The sequence below is a fragment of the Vulpes lagopus genome, chromosome 2, assembly GCF_018345385.1.
Source record: "Vulpes lagopus strain Blue_001 chromosome 2, ASM1834538v1, whole genome shotgun sequence".
NCBI lineage: Eukaryota > Metazoa > Chordata > Mammalia > Carnivora > Canidae > Vulpes > Vulpes lagopus.
The window spans coordinates 15951328-15975315 of NC_054825.1; the positions used below are offsets into that span (position 1 = coordinate 15951328).

At 41.2% G+C, this 23988-nt stretch overlaps 1 protein-coding gene across 23 annotated transcripts in view; it reads left to right on the plus strand.

Annotated features, from left to right (window-relative positions):
* Window positions 1-23988, plus strand: part of ABLIM1 (actin binding LIM protein 1) — a 292836-nt gene that overhangs the window by 263064 nt on the left and 5784 nt on the right. For 8 of the 23 annotated variants that reach the window (XM_041745614.1, XM_041745612.1, XM_041745626.1 and 5 more), the window contains 11 exons: window positions 1608-1727; window positions 9687-9791; window positions 11474-11521; window positions 14403-14549; window positions 16648-16739; window positions 18006-18111; window positions 20534-20598; window positions 21219-21279; window positions 21886-21893; window positions 22653-22727; window positions 23661-23741. In XM_041745614.1, the coding sequence (XP_041601548.1) occupies window positions 1608-1727; window positions 9687-9791; window positions 11474-11521; window positions 14403-14549; window positions 16648-16739; window positions 18006-18111; window positions 20534-20598; window positions 21219-21279; window positions 21886-21893; window positions 22653-22727; window positions 23661-23741 (908 nt within the window). The remainder of the gene's footprint in view (window positions 1-1607; window positions 1728-9686; window positions 9792-11473; window positions 11522-14402; window positions 14550-16647; window positions 16740-18005; window positions 18112-20533; window positions 20599-21218; window positions 21280-21885; window positions 21894-22652; window positions 22728-23660; window positions 23742-23988) is intronic. The other 15 variants (XM_041745618.1, XM_041745624.1, XM_041745616.1 and 12 more) reach the window with 8 other exon arrangements.

The following is a 23988-nucleotide window of genomic DNA, read 5'->3' on the forward strand; positions in this document are numbered from 1 at the left end:
TCACTATCACTATTAGTGGGCATCTCGTGTGTGGAATGGAAGAGTGGAAATCCCAGCATGGATCAAGGTTCCCCGAGAAGTAGATTCCCAGAGGGAGACTCTGGTCTTTTAAGCTGATGGCAGGGAACATCTATGAAGACTTCATTTTAAGCTTCTTCCTTCTGGATGGGTTGATGAGAACAAACCCATTCATATGCTAACTTATTTGATAACATAGGACCGGAGGAAATGAATGGAATGTTAAAAAAGGCTGCAATCTTTCCCTTAAAGCCGTAGATTTAATAATGCTTATCGGTGATTGAATTTTTACTCTATGATTTTTCAATAACATGCAGTTTTCTCTAGCTCATAAATAGTACTTGTTGAGTTACGTTAAATGAGAGTTTTTCAAGAAATGTTTTTTTCATGTACAACTACATTCATTTAATTCATGCCCTGGACCGGGGTCTGGATTTAAGCCCTTGTCTGCGTGGAGGGACAAGAAATTCTGTACGCCACCACCCCTCCGTATAGGCATGTGCTGAGGTCATTGAGACCACAGCCATGACCCTGTCAGAATGATGTGCGGCTACAGGGAAATTGTTTTTCCATGGGCCCCGAATAGTGAGGGGGTGGCCAGCCAGGGTCATTATTTCCCTAAAAGATCATATCATGGTTGAGCACTGGAAGTTTTCTTCTGTTTCAGTCAAAATTCTGATGCCAGCAGCCTTTGGAACATTCCTCACTCTCAGTGCTCCTCCCCCTCTTCACAATATATTATGGGCAAGCATGATGCCAATTATTAGGGTTTATAACTATTTTTTTTCAAGATCTACTCTTGTCAAGTGAAGCCAATGGGGTTCTGACAGCAAGGCTGTGCTCAGTATAAAATACCTCTGATTATCCACTCCGAGGGTTCTAGATGCCAGGTGATGATGCATGCACCGCCCCCGGGCCTGGGTTTAGTTTTAATGGTCCATTTTCCTTCCAAGATAACGAAGCTTCCAGGCCCCCCAGCGCTGCCACCACATGGTTCTCAGGATCAGAAGTAGCTCCTTGCCACCCAGAGAACACAAACAGGGTTTTTTTGTTTTTTGTTTTTTGTTTTTTTCTATACAGGCAGAATAAAATCAAACCACTAGTGGGAGAAGTTTGCAGCTTAAAAAGAAAAAGAATCTGGCCCTTACATAGAAGTACTTCTTTTTAAGGTTCTTGAAATGATTATCTTTTTTATTTTTATTTTTTTAACATGTGTTTCAAGGGTTCTGTTTTGTCAGGTGCTTTTTAAAAACAGCTATTTCTGAGTCTAAATGATGTGCCAGTACCGGGTGGCTGGTGTCATCCTGACAGAGAATGTCCTGGTGGCCATTCCTTCTCATAAAGCCATTTATTCTCAGAGAGTGACTCTGTACCAACCTGAACCTGTTTGCACATTCTCCCCACTTTGCCTCGCCCTTAGCAGGTGCGTTCTTAACCCTTTTGCCTTCTTCCTCTTTCAGACTCCTGATTAACGTTCTTTATTTTATTTTCCCCCCCTTGGAATGATAATGTTGTCCCTGCTCCTGTGTTAATTTCTGTTTTTCTTTTCTGTTTCCACCTGGCCCCACCCCCGACTCCTTGCCGCACAGAGCTGCTGTCTCCTGGTGTGCAAAGGTTGTCCCACCTGCGCACCAGCAGCCTCAGCTCCACCCACAGCGACTCCCGCCCCAACTCCCCCTTCCGACACCACTTCATTCCCCATATCAAAGGTAAGGAGGCAGGCTTCCCCAGGCAGCACCCGCAGAGTGGAGATTTATTAGCACCCTGGGAAGGCTAATAAGGCGCATCTCCAAGAGTTAGCTCCCAGCTTTCCACCTCTCCGCATGCCTGCGTGTGTCATGACTACACCCAGCGTCTTAGAACTGGCATGGCATCTCTCCATGAGAGAAATGTGTCATTTCTAAGGGCTCTAGATGAAGAAACAGGAAGTATGTTTAAGACCGTAAGATTTATTATCTACTGCTTAGAAAAAAAAAAAAAACCCATATATTATCATTTTGTTTTTCCTTGTGTCAAAAGCAAAATATAATATATAGTTGGGGTCTTTTCCTGATTTTGATATGTGATGTGGCTCAGCAAATCAGACCAGCATTTAGCAACCAATAGGCGAAACTTACTGGCGATAAGCCACTTAGCCACTTAATGCTAGTAAAACATTTGGATAGTATGAAGAGATCTGTGGCAATGTGACTTAAATTCCTTTCCTTGAGCCAACCCTTAGACCAATCCTCTTTTGACTGGTCCTGATCTCTGCATGATGCAGAAGAGGAGCTTTGTCTTCTGTTTTCTGTTTCTGCCCCATAGTCCTGCCCATTCCCTTTATGGCATTCCCATTGTTTTCCTCATTGTCCATTAAGCTTCTGTAGATGTCCTCAACTGGGGCTCTTTTTCCCCCTCCATGTGTTGGGGGATCCAAGAGCCCTGAAATGATTTCAGAGGGGACATAATTTAAAATACGTATGAGCTCCCAGAAGCATGCTGCTAACTTTTTCCAGTCTTGATTTGAACCAAATTAACCAATGACAGTAGCTGAAGGAGGGAGTGGCAAGCAATCACAGATGTTGTTACAGGACTTGAGACAGACATAACAGATTCTAAGCCTGTGTTCCAAGTGCTTGGATCATGGATCATGAGCATTGCTACTGAGTAGCCAAAATGTTGTTCTAGTTGACTAAGCTTTCATTTGCAGTCTACCCAAGTTATGTTCTTATTGTTCACATGGATTTTTGAGCAACTGAGTCCAAAAATATAGATGTACTGCACTTAACCAGCTGCCGTTATTTTTATGTGTGCTACTTTAGCATTTTCTATGCTGTAAAAATAATGTTGCTGACATGCTTATGGAAGACACACATTGTCATTAAGATCAGTCTTTTTCAGTTGGAGCAGCACTTTCTAAAATTCTTGACAGATTACTTAAAATTATTATTACTAATTAGTATGGGGGGGCTTACGGAATGTTTATAAAACCGTAAGATATTATTTAAAAACTTCAGAGATGTATTTTAAAGAGACTTTAATATAGAAGCCCATGGCCAAACTATGATTTGTTTGCTTCTAATATGAAAGAGAAAATAGGGTTTTAATTTATAAATGTAAATTTTTATGTAAATTTAAATGCCTTGTTTGGTTATTACATGTTTCATCTTTCCTAAGAGATGCTTTTTGTAGGAAGAAAAATGTCACATGTCCTGTAAAGTTATACAAAAGTTGTACAAGCAAACATCATGAAATATCAAGACTCACAAAAACCTTGTGTTTGTGAGCAGCATTGTGGAGAGCTAGAGTACCCAAATGGATATTGGAGTCCTAAGTTTAGATGCTATCTCTGTCCTGTGCTAGCAGTGGGACCTTGGATGGTTGGTTGACTTAACCTATCAAGTGTCACTTGCCTCCCTCATCTACAAAACCTCTCCTGGGTCACCCGGGGTACATGCAGTCAAGTGCCCCTGGTGTGTAGTAAACACTTCAATTCACCTTCTCCATGACAACTTCTCCCTGGGCATGGTGCCCTTAAGGCACTTTTTTTTTTTTTAAGATTTTTTTTATTTATTCATGAGAGACATGGAGAGAGAGAGAGACAGAGACATAGGCAGAGGGAGAAGCAGGCTCCTTACAGGGAGCCTGATATGGGACTCAATCTCAGGACCCTGGGATCACGACCTGAGCCCAAGACAGATGTTCAACCCCTGAGCCACCCAGGCATCCCAAGGCACTTTTGATTATATCATTCCATCCCATTCTCTGGTTAAGACCCCCTTCCCACCCCCAGCCGAGGGCTCACACCTAGGGAGGGACTGCACCAGGACCAGACCCCAGGCCCCCAATCCCCCCTGTATGTTTCAGTATACATATACATGAAGTATACTTTTGAGAGCAAAACTCCTTTTTCATCTCTGTTTAACCAGAAAATTGCATTCTTATTGAGACTAAGACATCATTTGAATTTTTACTTTTTGATAGGAATACCAAATAATCATAAAAATTACAATACCTTTGTGTGCCCAAATGGGGCCTTATGAAAAATGTAGGTATACGGTTGACCCTTCAGCATGGTGGAGATTAGGGGCACCGACCCCCTGTGCGGTGGAAAAATCTTTGTATAAATTTTGACTCTAAAAACTTAACTGCTAATAGCCTACTATTGACTGGAACCCTTATTGATAACACAGTCAATTAACACATATTTCATTTGTTGTGTGTATTATAGACTATATTCTTACAATAAAGTAAGCTAGAGAAAAGAAAATGTTATTAAAGAAAATCGAGAAGAAATACATTTACAGTACTATACCATTCACCAAAAAATAAGTGGACCCATGCCATTTCAAACGTGTGTCATTCAAGGGTCAAAGGTACATCCTTTTTTGTCTTCAGACTGAATGTGAGCTTTTTGACACAAATATTGTGGTTTTAAATTATAGAGAGCATCAGGTCAAGAGAGATTAGCTTGACCCTGAGCACACACTTAAAAAACATGGTCTCTCTCTCCATCTGTCTATAGTTCATTCCTATAAAATAGTTTCCAAACATCAGATACAAAATGTAATATATATAACAGTAGATGCGTAGTTTTAAAATCAGATGTGCTTTTTGCTAAATTACAAAATAAATCATGGGGAATTTGTACATTAAAGATATTGCTTTAAAAGCCTAATATAGTTGAATAACTAAAACCCGATTCTTTAAGGAATTACTTCTTAGTTATCCCAAAAAAAATGATCCATTTACATGGAACACTTCTCCTGCACTTGGAAATTTTAACATGGAGTTAAAGCAGTTATTTTTAAAACAAATGTAAGCCGGGCAGCCTGAGGATGCCAGAGCAGGATGTCCATCTCAGAAATGTGTAGCTAGGGGATCCCTGGGTGGCACAGCAGTTTAGTGCCTGCCTTTGGCCCAGGGCGCGATTCGTTCCCAGTGCATGGAGCCTGCTTCTCCCTCTGCCTATGTCTCCGCCTCTCTCTCTCTCTCAATGTGTGACTATCATAAATAAATAAAAACTTAAAAAAAAATGTGTAGCTAGAAGCAGGGGGCCCCCTTGCCACTCTGGCCACCAGAAGTGCAGACCACCTACCCCCAGCCCCATGTCCTGCATCTACTCCCTGGTCCTTTTCTGTTGCATGGGCCCAGGCCCCTGGTGTTCCTGGAGCTAAGGATGCTGCATACATGTAAAGCTAAGCTGCCTGTCACAGGCTGCTTCTCTATTCCACTGGCTTCTCATCCATGTTCTGTAATGTCCATCTTGTTTCCCACCGTCTCTATTTCTATTCCCTAACCTCCCCTTCAGCCTCACTCTGTGTTGGTACGTCATTGTTGAGCCACGTGGACAAGTGCATGCTTAAATTTGGAAAACTTTACACTCTGTTTTGGGCTATGTCTGTACCATGTTTGCACATGAGTTTCTCCTCCCTCCCTTTTGAAATACTGTTAGACATTATGTTCTGTGTCCACGAAATGTATATAAGTCAGATTTGTGAACAGGAGGGCTACATATATTAAGTCTCTTTGAAAAGACTCTGCTGTTCTGCTGTAGAAATGATTTGCTCTGATGCAAATATTTGACACTTGCTTGAAGAAAACCATAATGCTTATGAAAACTTTAGACAAGAACCAGCAATCCTGAAACTCTGTCATGAAATTCTAGATGCTGCCAACTGGAAGGTCCTCTCAAAACATTTGTTTATATTTTGGAATATAAGCACTGAAGTCCAGAAAACCAAGCAGTATTCCAACAGGTTGCCCCAGCAGGCTCATGCACAGTCATTTTGATTTACTTGTCTTAGGATTTGTCATGTGGGCTCTCAGGATACCAGAGAAGATTGAAAATGAGGTCAAAGGATTTGAATTTAAGTACAGTGAGAATCCTGCAAGTGATTGCTCTCCCAAGGACTGAAAAACTGGTTTATCAGGTCAATATGGAAGGAGCTAAAAATGAAGGCTGAGAAATATATATACGTAGTAGCTTCTCATCACAGTAGTTAAGATCACTAACATCTGAGAGACAATCAATACAAGGAAGGACTTATTTAAGAAACAAAATGGCTGTGAATGTGATAGATACAACATTCTATGACATATACGCTATTATATTATCTTTAAACAGTGTCTGTGTTTCAAACATGATGACAACGATGATGATGGTAGTATCTTCTATATATGATCTTTCATCTGACACCATATATATTACTTTGCCTAAGTAATGCACCAAACGTAAAAATAAGCTCTTAGGGCCCTCATCAGTTGTTTCCTTCTAGAATACAGTTAAAGTTTTATCACTTCAAGATTGAATGTTTAAGTCAGAGAAAGGAAAGAGGACTCATCTTAAGAATTTTGCTTTTTCTTTTAAAATGCCAAAAAATGGGGGTGCTCCGAATGGCTCAGTTGAGGGCGTCCGACTCTTGATTTCAACCCAGGTCTTGATCTCAGGGTTGTAAGTTTCAAGCCCTACATTTAAAAAAAAAAAAAAAAGCCAAAAAATGTTTAATGCCTTTGGTATTTTGAGGGCTAAGAGTTTGGTACCTAGCAACAATATTCTGAGACCTTGTTCCCAGTGAACCATTGTGACATGTGGAAATCATATTGCACAGAATCCCTTAGATGGGTACATTGCTGAGTCTCTCTTTACCTAGTGCTTTAACATGTTTTGTGGGAGATTTTAATGGATTCTAGTATTAAATCTATTTATGAGGACTTGAACATAGCAGTGAGGTTGTTTGTTTTTTTTTTTTTTTTAAACAACTAGAAAGGTCAGTGGTTGCTGAAATAGGCAGCCTAATAAAGAACTATACCCAACAAGAAACAGCATTCAGCCAGAATTCACCCATCAGGAATTCACAGTCACTCCCCAGCCTTTGAGAATTGTCAACCATATCTGAGCAGTGGTGGGCTCCTACTGCCGCTTGCCAGCAGAGCATCTCCATGATAGATTCTTAATACTTGGGCAAATGCTAATTCTAACATCCTTAAACCTTTGCATCCCATCTATGCAGATATTTTTGTGTGTGCATGCCACTGGCTAATAATCCTCAAAACAAATGTAATGGAGTTTCATCCGATTGGGTATTATCAACAAAACCTGTGGGAACATTCCCCTGAGATGTCTAATGTTCTTCTGCAAGTAAAAGGAGGGTAGAGTTGAAGGGCAGGGAGCAGCATGGTTCAGAAGCAGTAGCAGCCAGTGCTCAAGATATGTAGCAAGTCTTCAAAAGACAACCCCAAATAAGGTGAGAAAGTTGTCTTTCTAGATCTTCTTTTGAGAATAGCTCACAAGAAGTATTGTGTTTTTCAATTATGGATTACTCTTGTTAATAAATTCTGTTCACTTCCTCTGAAGTGAAATAGTTAAATTGGGGCCATCGAGGATCTAGTGGGAAAGTTATAAAAAAGGGGTGCCGCTGTGACCCTGCTGCACAATACTGGCATCTGACTGCCTTTATTCAAGAGCAAGATGATGGTTGTTAATCCTGCAGTGGTGCTTACTAAATGCAGCCATTAATAGCTCAAGAATTCATTTGTGAGCTATTTCAGTCATTCATTTGCAGACATTTAGAAGGCACCTAGTCTTGGCCAGGCACTATGCTGAGCGTAGAAAGATGAATGAGACCCAGTTCTAATTCAGCCTTAGCTTTAAGACAGGATTTCCTTCTAAATGCAAACCACATTCTTCCTTCTGTTCACCTCTACCTGTGTCTTTTCATTTTTTTTCAGACATGAGCTGGTTATCTTTCGGAATAGTGATAACACATGAAATAACTTTTTTTAAGTTAACCTTTTAATAGATCAGCAGTTGGGGGTGAAACATCATACTTTTTCAAAGCTAATATCTGATCTAAATATTAAAGTCCACGTTACAATGTATGGGGAACTAACTGTAAAACTGACTCTTAAGGGAAAAAAAAAAAAAAAGAAAAGCTTCAGAACATGATAACCAGAAATATGGAATCTAAGCTGAAGCCAGCAACAAATTCAAATCTCATTTGGAAGATCTTGCTGCCCATTCAGTACAAATGTGTGCTCTGGTTACCTAAAAATACCGTATTGAGAAGTTAAAACTCTAGTAAGCATGTTATTTTAAAACTCCAGCAATTGACATCTTTTATACTTTGTGGACAGGCTCAGAAAAGCTTGGCTTACTTGAAGAAATGAGCTCATGCTCTGTTTTCTGTAGATCTATGATTTATTTCATAATGTCACCATTAATTGATGATAAATTACACTTTATCAAAATTTTTAACTTTTGTGCTTCAAAGGGCACTATCAAGATAGTGAAAGACAACCTGCAGAATGGGAGGAAATATTTGCAAGTCAGATATCTATCTGATAAGGGATTTGTATCCAGAATATATAAAGAAGTCTTATAACTCAGGAACAAAAGTAATCGCATGATAGTTTATTAACTTTTAATAGTCCCCTACATCTTCTGGTGTATTCTTGGGGCAGATGTTTTCTTAGACATGAGGTAGGAGGACAGTTTAGGGTAACAACTAATCTCCGACCAGTTCAGCACAGACCTCAGTTCATCCTGATCAGAAGGGAGTGACAGTGGCCTTGGTGGCACTCCAGGCTTTACAGCCAAGTGCCAGCAATCTTTTCTAGTCCTTTACCTATTCTCTCCTCCAAGCACACCCTGCTGTACAGTCACAGTGGCCAGTCCTGTTGTTCCCACACACCATGGGCCTGCCTTCCTCAAGATGAGTTCAAGCCATCTAGAATCTGGGCCTGCTCACCGCTCAGCCCACCCACCCACCTGGTGTGCTTACTCAATGCCCTGCTCAGTCTAACATCTTAGCTTTCTGGAAGAATTGATGGCACCGTCACCTGAGTAAGCATGTCCATGTCTTAGCCTGTCTCCTTAGCTTCTGAGACCTGGCCCCCCTCATAGGCAGGCGTAACATCTTATTCATCTCCATGTCCTTGGTTATAGCTCGGTGCCCAGCCATGGTAGGTGTCCATACCTGTTTCACAGATGGAATTTTGGGACTGGGTGGAGCCTCAGTGGAGCCTCAATTCACCTAATGGTGAATTGTGGGACTGGGTGGAGCCTCTTGGAAGAGACAGGTGGAGAGAGGTATAAGTGGTCTCAAAGTCCCTGGGAGAAAGTGTATATGGTATTTCATGGTGAGGAAGCAGAAACATTTGCTGCAAGTGCAGGCATTTTGCATTGCTGAGGGGAGGGACTGGGTGACCATGCAGGTTCCCAGACGTAGCCTTCCATTCAGAGAAAACTACTGCAGTCATCAGCCTCTGCCATCGTGCCTGGAAGCGACTGTATTTGGGCTTGCATTTCCCGCCCCTTCACATGCTTGGGATTTAATCCTCTGACAACTGATCCTGAATCATTAGCAAGTGACCTTCCATGACTCTTAATGTACTTTCCATCTAATCAGTTTGCTGCTAGCTCACGGCCGTCAACCGCATGCCATTGGAATGACGCATCCTACTGCTAGCTGCTTTTAACCCAGTTCCATGCGAACTCAAGTCTCTCTTGTGGAAAACTAAACCCTCTATCACCTTGTGAGCCAAGTTGATAAATTGAGTTTGTTTCTTTTGTTTCTCCTTTTGGATGTACCTCCTTCCGATTTGTTTTGAATTTTTATTATGCTTGCTCTGTTTTCTTTATTGCTGTCCCTTCTCTTATTTTGTTTTCTCCATTCTTCTCATTGGAGGCAATGAGCCGTCCAGCGGCCGGAACTCCCCTCTCCCTTACCGGCCAGACAGTCGTCCTCTCACTCCAACTTATGCTCAGGCCCCTAAACATTTCCATGTTCCAGGTAGGAGCTGACACAGTCTTTGTCTGGGTGTCCTGTCACGGTGTAGATTGTAGCCCTGTGACCTGTCTCGTCTCATTCCTCACGCTCTCTTCATCGGGGTGCACACAGTCGACAAACCCTAAATTGCACGATCTGACCCAGAGGGCCATTCAGAGGTTTTGGATGTGAAATGCCAAGGATTGTATGGAAGGCTTGAGTTTTCTCAAAATTTTTTGAAGGGAGATGGGAAGTAGAGAGTGAAGGAAGGAGGGTTGAGTTGCTTTGTTTTGACTAAGATTTCATTTTTACCTGTATATTAATGCCTTCTAAGATAGCACTCTGTGGTTTCATGTCATTGATTATCACAATGGCAATCTAATTATCTTCTCATCCTAAAGATTAAACCACAGCGTCACTCAAGAGTACTTTTATTTTTTCCTGTTGGTCTCCAATATGGAGATTCTTGGACCTTTCAGAGAAGTGTAAAATTGGATCAATTGGTTGGTCTTTCTGCAATGTATAACCAACTGACTACCTTCTTAGCCCACAAAGATATCTTGCAATTTAGGCTTGGTGCTGTAAGCTTTGCTGAAGTCATAAGCATTTGCTGTCATGGTACAAATAGTAATTTCCCATCAACTACTGGAAAACTCAGAACCCATCAATATCAACACTTAGGGTCAACTCAATTTTCAAGGGCAAGATTGGCCATCAGAGGTCACGATATTTTTTTTCCATCAGAAGTACATTTTTTGTTTCTTTTAAGCTACTGAAAGTGGTTTAATAAATTACCCATTATGTTAATATTAGGACACATATTTGGAATCTGTAAGTTTTTTTTCTTTTGCATTCCAAACTTACCTAATAAAACGGGAAAGTTCAGTGAGAGTCCTACCACTAAGATAGAACTGCCTTTTAATATAGAGCTTCACTGAACCTTGAAAATCAGTATTGTACATTTGCAACTTTTTGCATGAAGAATGCCCCCACCAAGATACAGTGCCCAAAATCCTGGGGTAACAAACCTTTTGAAATTTCCTGAGTATTTGCAGTCAAAGCAAAACTATAGCATTATCAAATGGGGTCCTGCATAAATTAATGAATAGTATTTGGCATCTCTTTTCCTTTCTTTTTTTTAAAATTTGACCTATACAAGTTAAGAGTCTCTCAAACATTCTATCAGCACAACAGACTAGCCTTGCACATAAAAAAAACTGTTTCTGTGTTTTAAAAAACTATTCTTAATTATATTACATTGCTTTCCACTGTTCCACTCATTAGTTGAAAAGTAAATTGAGTCCCTGGTATCTACTGGGAGCTCAATTTCTAGACAGTAGCAATTTGGGGATCTTCCCCAAACTGGTTATGTCTTCCTCACCACTGGAGTCCCTCCACTGCTTGCATTTCTTCCTGTTTTAACCCCACCTTTAGTGAAGTGTGTATTTGCAATAAATGGCTCATGAATTAGCTACATCTCTATATATCCTAAGATGTATTACAAAGGATTCCATATCACTTGTCTGTGGTAATTCACTCATTCCTGGAACTTCTTCCAGTAACTTCAATCTTTGTAATACAAAAGTTAACCTTCTGGGTTGTTTTTGTTCAAGAGTCTTCAGTTTGGTTTGCCTCTCAGTTGATCTGTTTTTCCCACTGCTGAACCGGTTCCCATAATCACACACCTTTGCTTTTCATTTCCACAGATCAAGGGATCAACATTTACCGAAAACCACCCATCTACAAACAGCATGGTAAAACCCACTTTCCTCTGCGTAGCTTTTAAGTAGTGGCGCCGTCCAGTTGAACTCTTTGCTGTCCTCTAAAAGGCTTCCCTACTGCTGCTTTTGAGAATCAAACCAGGGTGCCCAGCGTATTATGCCTTTATGGTTCCCTAAGATGCAAATATTGTGAGATTGGTTTTCCTAGAAAGAGAACGCTTAGCTTAGTGAGGAAGCTCATAGCCAATTTTTGAGCCCATCAGACCATGTAGCACTGCATTCCTGGAGAATGCACAATAATTCACATCTCTTTTTTTTTTTTTTTTGCCATCAAATAATTTAACCAGCCTCTATAATTATTTGGATGAACTTCTAATTAGTTTAATTAAAACAGTGAAGGCCAACTACCTAGAAAATTTAACTGGACCAAGCCTACATCAACTTGACTGTCCAATTCTCCAGTTCTTAAGGGGATGCAGTTGTCTGTGCCTTGCAGCGGAATGGACAGGACACACTCTGAGAGCAAGGTCCTAGCTGTGGTTCCCAGCCCTTGCCCTCAGTGGTTCTATGATATCATGAACACAATTTCTCTTTCCCTCCGTTTTCTCATAGGCAACAACCAGTGAGTTAGGCCAGCTAGTCTCTGAAATTCCTGCAAACTAATATCCCTAAGTTGAATTTATAATTGTGTTTTCCTTTCCTGGAAATACAGAATTTTTAAACCCAGGGAATCACATTACCGTAGGTGAATCATGTTTCCCTCCACCATTATTAGGTCTCTATAAATTAGGTACCATAAATCTTTGTGAACAGAGAGAGAGCCAAGACTGGTCTTCAGGTGATTTCAGAAAATGATACACAAAATGTGTGTGGAAATTTGAAGGCTGCCTTTAAAATCTAGTAGTCCTCATTAAGGACATTAATGAGTCCTTAAGGATTAAGATGACATGAAAAGAAAGTTGAAAATGCACAAGGAAAAAGAATTTAGGCCAACGTTCTAGGGGGAAAAAAAAAAGACAATGTACATATTGTAATGGTTTTAGAACTGTGATTTTTTTTTCCTCATCCTTTTTTTTTTTTAAGATTTTACACCATGTGCTTGCTTTTTTAAGTTTGTTAACATTGTTTTTGTTTGTTTTTTTATGGTTTAATGTCTTCTCACCCACTCATTAACATGTGAATGTTTACTGACTTCACCAATTCTAATGCGTAAGTACTGTTTGAAGTCATGCTTTTTTTTCTAAATTTACGAATGAGACTCTAAGAGTTTGATTTATCAATGTAGAAACTCTTTTTATTACTAAAATTTCTAAGGCCCTGCCTCTCTAAACAAAAAGAATCAAATAATTAAGATTTAAAGAGATTGGATACTGTTAGCTATTTATTTGAAAGAGATTGGCTTTTTTTCATGAAACTACTCTGACTTAACTCGTTCTTTGTTATCATTAAGAGTAGCACAGAGTGGCACTTCCCCAAAGGACATGGTGCCAAAGAGCAGTTCCATGTGACAGAACTAGATGGCACAACAAAACCTGGTGTCTGTGCCCAATGTGTTTGGAAAATACTAGATTTAAATAAAGTCACACTTTTTTTTTGTAATGCAGAACGTCTCAGTCTATAATATGCAATATGCTAACTAACACGTGTTGTCCTCCTTTAAGAAGACAGTGTGATTTGTAGTGTTTTCCAAGCTGAATTTTTTAATTTTTTTCTCAGGAGGTTAAAGAGTAGAAACACTACTCCATGCTTGGCCAAGACTTCACCCCTTAGGAGTATATAAGGTGACCTTGGTCAAGTCGTTTCAGGAAAACGAGACCCAGAAGGTTACTTTAAGAATGGGGAACTCGAGCTGAGGATTCAAAAAATTATTTCCAGATTTTAAAATATGTGAGCCCAGGAGGGTGGGCGGCAGGGGTGAGACGTTTTATTTAAAGTATTCTAACTGTATTTTAAAATGTGTAGTAACATCCCAGGCCAGTCTGCCAAATTAGCCAGAATCAGGGTCTGACCATTAAACCTAGTTCATTTTGTTCCAGCTCTGTGATTAGATTTGGAAATCTAAGCCAGCAACTCCTCCTCTAAGCAGAGCCGTTAAGAAAGAACCCTGTGAACCAAGCCCTTACTAGTCTGGCTTTTGTTGTTTTAAAGTCCAATGACTCACTTATATGTGCAGACCCTTGAGGAAAACAAGTAGTGTTTTGCATACATACATAAATCAGCATACATAAGGCACAATGCAAAATTCCTACAAGCTGAGAGTAGAGTTTCCCATTGCCATTTCTCCTAGGACTCAAGACACGTATATAATATGTAAGGATTAGAATAAACTGGACAGATGATGGCTAAAATGAACAGACACAAATACAGACTCTTATGATTAACAACTACAATCAAATGACAGTGTCGTTTTTTTTAACTCAGTTCCTTAATTTCAAGTTACTAATTCAAATTTCTAATTGCTCTCAAGGAGTTCTGTCTGATGGAACTTTCTGTGATGACAGAATGGCAATGTTATACAATTGTGCTTCCAATATGGTAGCCACTAACCAGATGTGGCTACTGAGCACTTAAAATGCAGCTAGTGCAGCCAAGGAACTGCATTTTAATTTTACTCCTTTGTTGGCTTCACTTAATTTTATTAATTGAAATTTAAGTAGCCAGGTATAGCTACAGCTAGCACTGGACTGCCCAATGGAACATGGTATTTCAGATGTAGGATAAAGTTTTGCTTCCAACAGAACTTAAGGAAAATGAGTTGTTGCTAGGCACCACTGAGTGGCTGGGCAGTTGATAATGGTCATAGACAGCCTTCTGGAGTTGAAACTTTTGCCAGAAAACAAGATAACTGTTTAAGTGGGTTGTAGCACCGTGGCCTTGCAGACCCATAGCTAAGCTCCCCCCGATTCCCGCCTAGATGCAGCTGCCTTGGCAGCCCAGAGCAAGTCTTCAGAAGATATCATCAAGTTTTCCAAGTTCCCAGCAGCCCAAGCTCCAGACCCCAGCGAGATACCAAAGATTGAGACGGACCACTGGCCTGGTCCCCCCTCACTGGCCGCCGTAGGTATGCAACTGCAACAGCTAAGCCACATGGACAAATTGGTAGGAGATGACAAAATGAAATGCTTCGAAGTATGCAGGAGACTGTGTCCCATCGTAAAAACTTTTAAGAAAAGTATGGTGAGAGGTAGAGAAGAGCGCTAAGGTCATATTTGTGTGTGTGCAAAGTGCTTCAAAATTACAAAAACCCGATCAGCAGAGCCTTGCACTAACTCACCCACTGAGAGGCAGACAGAACTGGTCTAAAACGGATGATTTGCATGGACTTTCAGAGTTATTACTGCAAAATCAGTAACTCTCGAAACAGTTGAACCAAAGCCTCCTGCCAAGAACATTGTTCTGTATAATTAGAGTCCGGTGGGTGGACTGAGTGTCTACAGAGGCATGATTTCTTTCAGTTGAGTTTGTTTTAGACTATTTCTGGTTTGTAATTACAATTCTCTTAACATCCAGTCCTAACACCGAAGCCCTGCACCTTTCTTGTGACATCGTGGTCTCCTTCACTAAGAAGGGCTGTCACAGAGTCAGGGGTGCTCTGAAATACTCCTCGTGTGAAGTTATGTGATTTTTCCATCTATCATTTCCATGCATTCTGTACTAAAATGTCACATTTGAGCTGTTTCATTCTTTGCTTTGAGCCACAAATCTATGCCTCAGAACTGTGTCTGTGTTTTTACTGTTTTGTCAGTTGTGAAATCACTTGGCCTAAACTGGGGTATTAGCAAATTTAGGAGCTAATACTGAAAATGTAGTGAGTCAGCTTTACACAGATAGAACTATCTCCTCACATTTCTATTGACAACCTATTTGAAAAAGACCTTCAATTTTCCAAATTTCCAAATTTTCTTCATCGTGCTTTTCCTCATCAAGTTATTTTCTGGAATAATTTTTATTACAAACGATCTTAGTGGATTTTAAAGCAATCTGTACTTATAGAAATACTTGAAGGAAAATCTACCTCCATGGGTTTATGATTCACAAGTATTCTCTATACTATGATGATTTAAGACTTATCTGATTCTTGCAAACTTGTGTCTTTTTAATTGTTATTAGTAGAGATGGAAGAGAGAGCATTCACATTGGCATTTATGATTTTAGGACCTAAGATTCGATCATCAGCTCTCCTCTCCCAGACTGTGCCCCACAGGCAGGACTTGGGGCCTTTGAGGTTCTTTCTTCGTTCAGTGATGCTGTTTAGTGGGGACATAAGCAGCTAAATTTAGAGGAAAGGGAGAGTTAACATTTTGTTGTTAAAATCATCATCACTAAGTGGTTTAAAGCTCTCGGGATTCCAAAATGAAAACAATTCTGGCCCATTAGTCAAAATGATAAAAACCGAGACGATTAGTTAAAGTTTATTTTGATTAGATTAGCAAGCTTTCCTGTTTCCTCCCACAGCCAGATTAATCCAAGCAATTTAGGAAAAACAATAATTATCTTAATTTTACAACCGTTCAGACAGACTCCTCCCTTTTACTCCCTGACTCCCCTTTTCCAAGAAGCTTAAAAGTTGTAAATGATCTGCTAGATGGGACTTTAGCTAACTTTTTAGCTGTATTGACACTATTTATTGACCCGTTAGTATAAAACTCTTTTGTGACCATTTTTCCAAAGGACGAAGGGAAAGAAACGTTCGAGACTCACCCCTTAAAGGAAAAGTAAAAGCAGGCTTCTTAATGTATTAAGGGCAGAAGATAGGGTGATCATATGATGACAAGTCTATTCAGAAAAAGAGAAAACTAGAAGATTTCAAACTTGTCACAAGAGAGTGATTGCCTTACCTATTTGATGGTATGTACATGGATTTGGATTCCTCCCCATGTGATGACTTAGCCCCAATCATAATGGCACACCCACTGAGTCCTAATTGAGCAGGTCAGTTGTTAGGAGGCCAAAATTCATGACTTACTAGTTTTCACGTTGAACTGGCCCATCACACGACACCTGCCAGTTGTGCAGAGTTGGTGGTAGGCTCTTTCTCGATGTGTTGTTCACAAACCGCTGATTTTGCCTGCCGGACAAGTTGAGCACAGGTGGATTAGTCCCTTAGGATCCCCTTGCCGTGGGGCTAATGTGAGAAGTTGTCTTTGCTGTGGAATTAGGAGCCGACATGAGACGCAGATCTAGTGGCAGAGAGGAAGATGAGGAGGAGCTTCTGAGGCGCCGGCAGCTGCAAGAAGAGCAATTAATGAAGGTTTGTCCTTAAACTACTTTGCTGTGGTCTTCAATTCAGTTCCATAGATCTGGCTTTTTGAACGGGTACCGTGGAGTGAGCCACCAAGTGAATGAGAGGCTGTCCCAGCCTTCAAAGGGCTGGAAATCCAGTAGGGCAAGGGAAGACAGGCCTCTAGTGACCATGAGGCAGGGCACTTAGTGGGTTCTGGAAGAGATGGCCTGGAAGCTGGAGGTCAGAGACATGGAATGTTCGAGCTTCTGTAAGGAGAGCCAGACCACATGGGGTATGTGTGTGCAGTGCACATGTCAAAAGACCCAGGTAGGGCCAAGCTGTACATCCACATGGAGCAACACCTGCCTTCCCTCATGCACGCTCTGCTAAGGGGACTCCCTTGGGATTGAGTATTTCTCCCTTAGGACTTGGACCTTGTACGTACATCTGGGCCAGGAAAGAAGGGATAAAACGGACTGCCACCAAGATGTCCTGATTATACCCTTCCCACAATGTCCTGGAAGACCAGAAGAAGGATAATCCATTATAACCTGGGGTAGAGGGAGCCAGGACATTATGCATTCTCCCACAAATAAGGGATGATGAATCCCTTCAAGTGACATTTTCCAAATGTCATTTTAGAAATGACATCTTTGTCATATTCCAAAGATACTCAATCATAAGGGAAATATACGTGATACTAGTTATATGGAGGAAAGGATACAAAGTCGCATTTACAGCGTGATCCCAGTTTTGTATGATATGTACAGAGAAAAATGCTGGATGGCTATAAAAATGTAAATGGTGGTTATCTCTTATGGGTTACTCTTCTTTCCTTCTAGATTTTCTAAAATCTGTGCAAATGAACATGTATTACTCTTGTTTTCTTGTTTTTAAATCAATGTAATTTCTTTTTAAAGGATGCTATCCCCAACCCCCCTTTGCACATCAAAAATCTGCACACAGTCATACATACCTCCTAAGGTTACCTGCTGGCATCTTGGGGAGTGCAAAGGAGGGAGGACATTCTCCTGACATGGAGCCTGGCCATGGCCTAGGGAAATGGAGTCTTGACATGAAAAAGACCAAGAGGGGTTCAAGGTCCAAAATCTGGCCTAACAAACAAACAAACAAAAATCTGGCCTATCCCTTGAGGGACCCAAGGCTCTGGCACTGTATGCATCCAGGCCACTCCATAGTCAGGAACTTCTTGCAGGACCTTCTAAAACAGAAACGGCCATTCTATGACAATAAATGTGGACTTCACTTTCATCTTGCTTTTCTTTATGATAGCTCAACTCAGGCCTGGGGCAGTTAATATTGAAAGAGGAGATGGAGAAGGAGAGCCGAGAGAGGTCATCCCTGTCAGCCAGTCGCTATGATTCTCCCATCAACTCAGGTAAACAACAGGCCCAGCGCCTTCTCGCAGCCAAGAGCCAGCCACCTGCCTGCAGGGAGCCTGCCTGGATTGTTCCAGAAGAGGCAGGGCCATTCCTGGTGGAAACTACAGAGTGTTCTATATGAGCAGAAGTGTACAAAACGCGCCGCACGTCACCTTAGCTTATAAGGATGCCAGAGTTCTTCCTTAAATGTATACTTTCTTTATGTTGGAAATGGGGGATTTATGTCTAAATCCCTTGGAGGATTTCCTGAAGGTCAATTCATCTTAGTGGGGGCAGCCCGGGTGGCTCAGCGGTTTAGCGTCACCTTCAGCCCAGGGCCTGTGTCCCTGGAGCCCAGGATCGAGTCCCACTTCGGGCTCCCTGCAGGGAGCCTGCTTCTCCCTCTGCCTGTGTCTGCCTCTCTCTGTGTCTCTCATGAATAAATAAATAAAATCTTAAAAAAAAAAAAAAAGAAATACACAATAAAGAGTAGGTTAAGAAAATAGAATAGATTTTTTTAAAAATAAAATTCATCTTAGTGGGAATGAGCAAAAGGAAATCCTTATAGAGAACAGAATACTTTTGGAGAATTTAGAAACATGGGTTAGCTCTAATATGTGGAATCCACACACGCGCGTGTGTGTGTGTGTGTGTGTGTGTATATATATATAATTAAACATGAAGAAGCTCAAAAAATTTTAAAAAATTTAAATTAAAAAAGAAGAAGCTCAATCAGGAGAGGTCTAGATCAGGCAAGGAAGGAAGAAGGTACATGATCAGGATTTTCTGTCTTTATGGTTTTTACATTCTCTGCTGGGAAAGGAAGATATCCGCACATGCAGAAGTCACCACTGGTAGTATCTTACCCTGGAAAGGGTCTCATACTTTCTAAACCCATGTACTTCCAACTCCTATTACCTTATTTCCATTAGGAAGGAATTGTGGAAAAAAAAAAAAAAGGAAGGAATTGTGATTTTTGGCTCAGGGAACTCCGTTTCACAAAAGAGGCTTCATAACAATTGATTAAATTGATTCATCCTTTCAATCTAGAACACAATATGACAACATGAATCAAGAACCTTATAGTTCATTCAATTTGACTATTGTACTCTTTAAAAAAGAGGGAGAAAGAGAATAGAGTGCTTGTAGAGAACATGAACAACATTTTTCAAAACATTATGATTTTACATTTAGATCTTCAATAAATGAGCTGAAGACCAACAGTGTTGTTTTGGACACTTTTTTGAAGGAGATTATTTATATATTGGCTGAAATAGTCTATCAGGTGTATTTTGCCTGGCTTATATTTGTCATAAGCCAATTCTCTCTTCACCCACAAGATTTCTTCTTCCATGTTCTGAATTGGTACATAATTTTCCCCTCTGGAAAGTTCTTTAAAAATGTGTTTAGTGTTTACTACATGCAAGTATTTTTGCTCAACATTGGTCCATTTATTTTTACAACATGCCAATGAAGTAGGTGATATTATTATTCCCATTTTTCAAATCAGGAGACAGGTGTAGGAAGCTTAAGGAACTTACCCAATGTCACATTATTAATAACTAGCAAAACTAAGATTGCTGAATGGAATGCCCTGCTACATACTGAGCCTACATGCCTCATTGGATCATGTGTTTGGTGGTTTATTAATCTTTAGTGTCCCTTCTGGTCCTGTAGTTCCGTTCTATAAGAACAGATAGCACTATATCTACATGAGGCAGGAAACAAAGACTTACAAATGTGAAATACCATGCAGAGGTGTTAAGTTATGGAGCCAGAATTCAAACCCAGATTGCCCCCCACCCATGCTCCACAGTTTATGTAGTGCCATGATGTTGACTAATGGGATATCCTATCCCACGCCTCTCAGGAACTCAACTGTGGTGGGCCAGAACATGCTAACATACATGGTTGGCTTTCAGGTCAGTTATTGCTACCATACCAATTGGGGCATGAGCTTATGCATCCAAAAAACCCTGGGTTCAGATCATTGCTTAGCAATTTATAAGGTGAGTGACCTTGGGCAAGATACTTAATTTCTGTTAGCCCCTATTTATTCTCCTGTAAAGTGGAAATAATAGTGTTATTAGAATTGTATTGAGGATTTAGAGGTAAAGCAGTCCCAAGCACCTCTTCCTTCTCCACCCATTCCCTGCATCACCCAAATATGGTGGCCTTTCGTGAACATCAGAGCCCCATATTGGGTTTATTTTTTTCTATTTTTCTGTGTGTCTTCTGTAAGGTAGAAGATACATTGGCAGTTTCATTAGAGAATTAGACTTCTGGGGGCACCTGGCTGGCTCAGTTGGTAGAATGTGCGACTCTTGATCTTGGAGTTGTGAGTTTGAGCCCCACGTTGGAGGTAGAGTTTACTTGGAAAAAAAGAGAAGCTATTAAGAATTGGACTTCTGATTTCCTTTTTTACTTTTTCTCATTCAGCTGCACATGTTTTATCATCCAAGACCTCATCTCTCCCAGGCTATGGAAAAAATGGGCTTCACCGGGTAAGATTCCTCAATTAATTGTTCCTGAGGTAATTCCCCCTTTGGTCCTGGTGGAAATCTGAATATGTTTGATAATATGATCTCAGTGTTAGAATATAATGAAAATTGTAATCTCCCTGATGTCCTGGCAAGTCACTTTGACTTACAGGCAAAATAAAATATTTCTACTGAGAGAAAGAGAAATTGACTTTAGATGAAAGAGTAGCCTCTATAAGCTTGTGGGAAGATGACATTAATTAATTATGTGGCAAATATTTCCACAACCAAGCTAAAAGTAATGACCTGAGCCCTTATCTCTGCTGTAAAAAGGTAGGGGAAAGTTTGTTGCCATTGCCCACTGTGCAAAGCATAGAACAAATGTAATTATGCAGCTACTAGCTGTGTGGCGAAATGTATTTTTATTTATCGGCAAAAGATAACGTGCTTATTACCCAGGGCCTGCTGGCCGTGGATACGCTGCAAAAGATGAGATTTTCATGATAGAAGACAAATAAGGAAGGTCCAGGAATTCAGCTGGGGAGGATTCTGAGGATCTTGTAAACCCTTTCTTCCTTTTCACCTGACTCCAAAACCATCGCTGTGGAGTAGATGGTCTAATGATGTGTTCTTTCTCGCTTCAGCCTGTTTCCACAGACTTTGCTCAGTACAACAGCTATGGGGACGTCAGTGGGGGAGTGCGAGGTAAGGCCCGTGCGCTCGAACTGCTGACTGCTGGCCCAGCTTGAGACAGGGCTGTGCTGCCTGCCACACGTGCATTGCCTGGGTTCGTGCTGCCTAAAGCCAGATCGCAGCTGGCCTGTGTGAGCTAGTGGAGCGTGTGTTAAAATTGCAAAGCATCTCTCCTGAAACGAGACCATGAGAAGCAGGGTGCATGAGAATGAACTCATTGCTCCTGCCATGTGCTGAGCACTCCATTCGATAGGTATCTGGAGTTACAGTGCGCTAGACGCAGCCCTACTGTCAAAAATGCACATGATTGACTGAGAGACTGGGACAGGTCGGGGTGAGAAGAAGGCAGAAACACCCTCAGGATGTGGGGGGAAAGCTGCATGAGGAAAGGGTGTTTTAACTGATCACTTAAAGTGGGGCCGGCATTTCCTGGCTTTAGGGAGCCAGGTGGGTAGTGTGTACAGAGACCCCAGCAGAAAGAAGAACATGGTGTGTTGGAGAGTGTCTGGAGAATCACAATAGGACATGGTATATTAATATTAACAATATTAATATTAATGTTTCCATGTCTTTCTATGATCTTTCCCGTCTGATATTTTCTTTTTCTTTCCTTTCTAGACTACCAGGTATGGAACACTGTCTCTCTTCAGTTGGCCACATCAGCAAAACAGCCATTGTCCAATGCAGACATGGGTTGCTGCTACAGGGAAGGGTTTCTTTTGAGAAGATCCTTATTTGGGTTGATCGTTCTGGTTCATTAGTCCATAGGTGTGAGGAGCCATGAGGATCGGGCATGCTGGGTGCCAACATCAAGCTGGCCCTGCAGGCCTCAGGGATGTGACATCCCCCTTAGGCATCAGGGTACTCTTGCTCTGGCCTCAGAGAGTCCTCTCTGGGGTAGAGGTAGACCAACATCAAGGGTCTCCTCAAATACAGCTTTTCCTTTGAGTCATAACTGCTCAGTACTTTTGGTCCTCCCCTCTTTCCTATGGTCCCAAATGAAAAGAAACTCCAATAGGTCAATAGGAAAGAGCTGCTTTGGTACCATTCCTTTTTTCCTAGACCCTAAACCTTGTAAAAATTATGGTGGAGAATGAGAAAAGGAAAAAAATACAAGAAAACGAAGAGTAAAATAAAACAATTTAGTCAACAGTTACAAAGCCAGGATCTGTCCCCAACTTGATGATAAAAGAACAGTATTCCCAGTGTTCCTGCTTTTATGCAGCAAGGCTCTCATTTTGAAAAAATTATGGTGATTAAGATGACACGTTGACAAAACAGTGAGGATTTGAGGCCTAAGCAGGGAGTTTTGGGAGGTCACCGAGTTACCCCTCAGCTCCCCAGGCCACTGTGTGCTCCTCCTTAAACCAGCTTTTCTCTTGCAGACTCTCCCAGATGGCCACATGTCTGGGACAAGAATGGATCGAGGGGTGTCCATGCCCAACATGTTGGAACCAAAGGCAAGTGCAGCCATCTTCTCTGTTCTCGCATGGGGACAGCAAAGCGGGCACAACCCTGAAAAGATTTGGTTTTCTCTCTTTTCACCATGCTCAGTGTTAAGGCCCATTAGCTTCCAGGCTGAGACATTACACGAGCCATGTCACAAAGTATCTGGACACCCCACTGGTTTTGTCACACGGAGTCAAGAGGCTTAAGCCCTCATGGGATATGCTGCTGTGTGTTCACAGTGAGGAAACAGCATGCCTCTCCTACGAGCTTCGTACTCCCTTGGTCCCTGCCATGAGCACCTCAAGGCATACCCAATGCTAAGTGGGGCAGATGCAGACCACTCCAAATAGGGTGACCAAGACGTCCCATTTGCCCAGGACTTGCCCAGTGTTAGCATTGAAAGTCTAGCATTCTGGAAACCTCCTCAGTCCTGGGCAAGCTGGGATGGCTGGTTACCCTAGCTCCAGACCATCCTGAAACTTCAGAGGTGTCCAAGGCCGTGCTTCCTAGTGACCATAACTGGGGCTTATTTCAATGTCCTCCAACAGAACACTGTTTCTGGGTCTGCCTGGTTCCATGAAATCATGAGCCAGTCATGGAACAAGATTGTTGAACCCCGTAGAGGTACCCTGGCCATATAAACCATGTTCCTATCATTTCTCTTCTAATTTTTACCTTTACCACCAAGACATAATAAGTTTGTATTCTTTCACTCAACAAAGCCCTCCAAAGGCACAGTGCTACATGAGACATGGTGAGTTGAGAAAATGTATAAGAACTGGTCCCTGTCCGCTGGATATGGAAGGATCATCCATCACTCAGATACCGTAATTATAATGTCTTAGATGCTCTATCTTGGGAGTACTAGATTTTAGGTAGATTCAGCTTGTTAATAAAACGGACAGCAGTGTTCTAAAAAAAACTGTTTTCTCTTTGCTCCTCAGATATTTCCATATGAAATGCTGATGGTGACCAACAGAGGGCGCAACAAAATCCTAAGAGACGTGGACAGAACCAGGCTGGAGGTAAACTGATTAACCAACCAGTCCCAACTGTAGATGCCTGTGCATTTCCCCCAACTTTCCCCTAAGAAGTGTTTCAATGAGGGCAAAAATAAATAAATAAATAAAACAAAAAAGAAAGAAAGAAAAAGAAAAGAACCAACCTCATATGGCAGGTAGACCTAAGATAACTTGGGATTGAAACCTGAATAATGTACACTTAAAGAGATCAGCCTAAATGTGTAGTAAAGCCCAAAAGATGAGCCAAGAG